Below are 4,204 nucleotides of genomic sequence, written 5' to 3'. Positions count from 1 at the left end.
AAGAACAATCACGCAATATTTCTCAATAATGCAAATCAATAACAAGTCAAAATACACTCTCAAGCAATCCCATCAACATGAAAACCAAAATTAAATAAAACATTAAAACTAAAACTAAATACAATTAGTTTATTTACCAATATTACCACCACCATTCAATAAATCTATGCAATAAATATTTGAAAATGCTCATATTGTTTTCCTTTTCAAAGATAAAAACATGATAACCACTCCTTTTGCTAACGTTTACAGTTCGAATCATTGTAAAGATATTTGTCACTCCAACAACTGTAGTAAAGATGTGAACAAACAAACCTGCACAAAACAAATACAAACACAAAAAAGCTCTGAACCATTCCTTTTTTGTGTGGTGCTAAATCTCTCAACTGAAAAAAAAATAATCCTGCAACGATCTCAACTCAACACAACTCAATCCCAAACCCATGCAAAATTCTCAAAATCACGAAGAGAAGTCCAAATTCCAAACAGAATCAACTCCATTATACATTCATCAACAATCACAGAAAGATCCCAATTCAGTCAAACGCAGTAAAAACTGAATCTTTATTATGAAGAAGACTGCCCCACGGCTACATTCTTCACAGATTTCAAAACATATATATAAGTAAATTTTGCAGTATTCCATTTCTCCATGATGTTAGATCTATAAAACATATACATGAATAAGAAGAAGGTAGATTCAGAGCAAGTAAACACAGGGGGGCTATTGAGAACAAGTAATGACAGGGGGCGGAGGAGGATCAGATTCTCTGTTGGAGAGGCAGTCACGGATGAGCGCAGTGCGAGCAGAGAGAAGGCCATCTGGGGCAAGCGAGCGGTCGAGAGCAATGGGATCGACCCATTCCTTCAAACGCTCCTCCTGATCCCACGAATCAGGAATCCAAACACTCCCTGCAACCTGTACTCTGTATCTCTGCAACCTCTCCCTGGCGCTGCATTCCTCTGCCCCTTCCTCCACCTGGAATTCATCACACTCCTCCTTCATCTTCATCTTCTTATGACTCCTGTTCCCCTCGCCCTCCTTCCCACTTCTTCTGCAGATTACAGAGAGTGGGGCAGAGGAAGCTCGGCGCAATGAACGCCCATCATCAGAGGGAGTGCTTGATCTCTTCTTCATGACAATGGAGGAGATGAAAATGGAATGGTGGAGATGTGCAGAGTCAGTCCTTGTTGGGAAAGGAGAACGGAGGAGATGGTTATGATATATATGGTAGGGGAGGGTTGTTTGGTTTATGTGGAGATGATGGAGCAAACGTCTGTGTGTCTTGTGTGGATTTGGAGAGTCAAGCGTGGAGTTTGATTTGCCCACTCAATGCAAAGACCAAATCTTTTTCCCTAAACTAGTTGGGCAGAGGAAGATGTTTTCCCTGCCCTCTTTCTATTTTCTATCAATGAGGTGGAGTCACGTAGGCATTTCTTGCTTGCCTGCCTTGTCGTTGGGAGTCCTAGACAAAAGTGGAATGCTAGCCATTCCACCGAAGTCTTTTATTCCTACCTTTGGAGCTTTTCCCTTAGGGGTCTAACTCAATGTTTGTCTTACTTGTGAGTGGAGAAATATGCACATCCATGTCCCTTTCTTATTTAGTCTTTTTCATTTTCAAGAAATGTTTTGGCATAGGCATATGTTGATAAATGGTGTGTTTTTTAAAAGTGATTTCATTCTCTAGCCTTATATCTTTTTAAGTTTTCTTCCATTTTCATACACTTATCTTATAATTTTAATAATTTTATAGGTATATATCTATATATTATTTTATCTTTTTAGCTAGTTTAGGCGAAGGATACCATTAGTTGTTTATCTTAACTTTGCACATCCTAATTTTGTAAATAATGTATTAGATTTTCATGATTTTTTTGGGTTTCTTTGTATGTGAACTAAAAGCTTAAAGTTATTGTTTGAATTTTCAGATAGTTACGAAGAACGTGAGAGGATTTGTTATGCATAAAGGTAAAAAAAGTGGTCATCTAGAGGTGCACCCAACACCTATTTATAGACAATCCAATAACTATGCACTACAACAAGCTCAAAATTTTGCACAACTAATCCAATAAATATTCTTCTAATAACTATTTTGACCAATACTCATGCACAAATGCCCCAATAATCATGTGCTATGGGTACCAATAAAGTTTCATAACTCCTCCAATTAAATATTAATTTTTTTTACTACTCGGATTACAAGTGGGCGACTATTGGTGCATATTAAATATTTTAATGGGTTTTTATTTATCATGTATTAGCTTTTTATAAAGATAGTAATTGGGGAATCAGGTGAGCAAGTAATGAACGATTATTGGAACATGGCTAATAACTGGGCCCCTTTCCCTATACATTAAGTTCCATGTATAGTTGTTAGTTAGATTTGACTATTTCATTTCCCAAGTTCATTTATGTAATCATAAGGTCGAGCCTACAATCACAAACTTAACATTTTCCTTTTCAAAATCAATAATAAGTTAAGAAGCAACATTTATTTTCCCGCCTTAAGTTGACTTTGCATACCTATATATTTGTTTGAACCTCCCAGTTGCCACATGTGCCTATACACATATTTGTTTGTTTCATTCTCCAAGGTTATTTATGCAATCATGAGGTTGAATCTACAATCACAAACTTGACCTTTTCATTCTGAAAGTCCAAAATTGGTTAACTAACCCCATTTATTTTCTCACCTTGAGTTGATTAAATATATGTTTTACAAATTTTGATGTTTTTTATTAACGTAAAAAGGTTTTGAAAGGGGCGCCAACCTTTTATAGAAAGACAACCCTATAACACAAAAGACAAGTCCCATGAGGTGTAAGACTTACAAAAGAAAACAACAAAGAAACACCTGCATAGAGACAAAAAAATAAAAGAACAAATAATATATGAAAGATAGAGAAAATGACCAACTAGTTGTAATCCATTGGCATGTTCAACTATGAAGCAGATTTCCACTCATTAGCCATGAAATTCACCTGGTCCTCAAAAGTGACCCCCTATATATCGGTGTTACTGCTATTAGCCCTATTTATTACCAACAATGCTTTTGGCTCTAGCACACCTCTATAGTGTAGTAAATTGTATCCCTTTACAATTTCATGCTCATTTTAGACCCACTTAGGTGGTTACACTTGGTTCATGTTCGACCGTGCTCAGTTTTGGGACTATTTCTGGAAACTTGGTGTAACCCCCACTCATGACCTTTGCATAGGCTCAAATTGTTGGGACTAGGGCGTCCAACACCCTCGTCTAAGCAATTGGCCCCAAACTTTTTACTATAACTGTTGGCTTTGCAAGTAATAGGAAATTGCTCCCCGATGTTGTCTTTCCCTGAAAATTGAATATGAAAAGGTGTAAGTTGTGCATATAAATACAACTCCCTCTCTTGTTGAACTTTGACTAAGAAGAATTATCATCCTATGATCATTCAATCAAAACACAATCGAACACATATTGTAATCAAGAAGTCAAGCATTCAAGTCTACATCTTTGTTTCAACATCCATGATCAATTATGATGTGTTCCTCCATGATGAAGGCATGCATGAACATAAATCAAGCAACATCAAGCTTTATTTGTGACTTTAAACCACAAATTTCATGTCTAAGGTAATATTTGTCAATTCAAGCATTTTCATTAAGGTTTTAGCCTCTGTCCTTTCTAAGGACAAGCTCTCTTTTCATAAAACACTGTTGTAGTGAGGTGGGAACATCAACATGGGATTTGACTTAGGCAAACCCCTATACAACACAACATTTTATCCCATTTTGTGTGTGTAGGTTCAGATCCAACAAATGCCTCAAAGTTCAAATTGGTAGAAATACATGAAGCGGGCGCCCTCTAATCATGTCTAACACTTTTTAGCTGATTTTCAGAGAGATGAATCTAAAATACCTTTTGATTCAAAATTTGGAACTTACGTTTGATGAGGACACCCTCAGACTAGGGTTCCTTCCAACCTTATCTTACATTTTCTACTCCAAATTGTAGCTATAGGTTCCTATCTGTCTCCTCTTTTCATATTTGAGCTATTGTGTTGGTATTTTGTACTATATTGGCATTGTTATTTCTTATAATTTAGCCTAGGTCATTCACACATACTTCAAAATCTCAATCTCATTACTACAAAGGACTCATAAACCTCCCATTATAGGAAAGGACTCATAGACCTTAGTGTTCAACTCTCCTATTAGGACT

General features: G+C 36.5%; 1 protein-coding gene across 1 annotated transcript; it reads right to left on the bottom strand.

The window, feature by feature from the left end:
• Positions 1–535: 535 nt before the first annotated feature.
• LOC131064853 (protein BIC1) lies at positions 536–1,222 on the bottom strand. Its single transcript, XM_057999153.2, has one exon. It carries the CDS (start codon positions 1,136–1,138, stop codon positions 725–727), a length of 414 nt encoding a protein of 137 aa, XP_057855136.1. The 5' UTR covers positions 1,139–1,222; the 3' UTR covers positions 536–724.
• Between the last annotated feature and the right edge of the window lie 2,982 nt (positions 1,223–4,204).

Source organism: Cryptomeria japonica, chromosome 1, assembly GCF_030272615.1.
Source record: "Cryptomeria japonica chromosome 1, Sugi_1.0, whole genome shotgun sequence".
Lineage (NCBI taxonomy): Eukaryota > Viridiplantae > Streptophyta > Pinopsida > Cupressales > Cupressaceae > Cryptomeria > Cryptomeria japonica.
The sequence above is the reverse complement of the archived record's forward strand: the minus strand, read 5'-3'. Positions and strand labels throughout refer to the sequence as shown.

Bases quoted from the DNA above. Each gene is read 5' to 3' on its own strand.
- LOC131064853 (XM_057999153.2), bottom strand. From the start codon at position 1,138: ATGAAGAAGAGATCAAGCACTCCCTCTGATGATGGGCGTTCATTGCGC.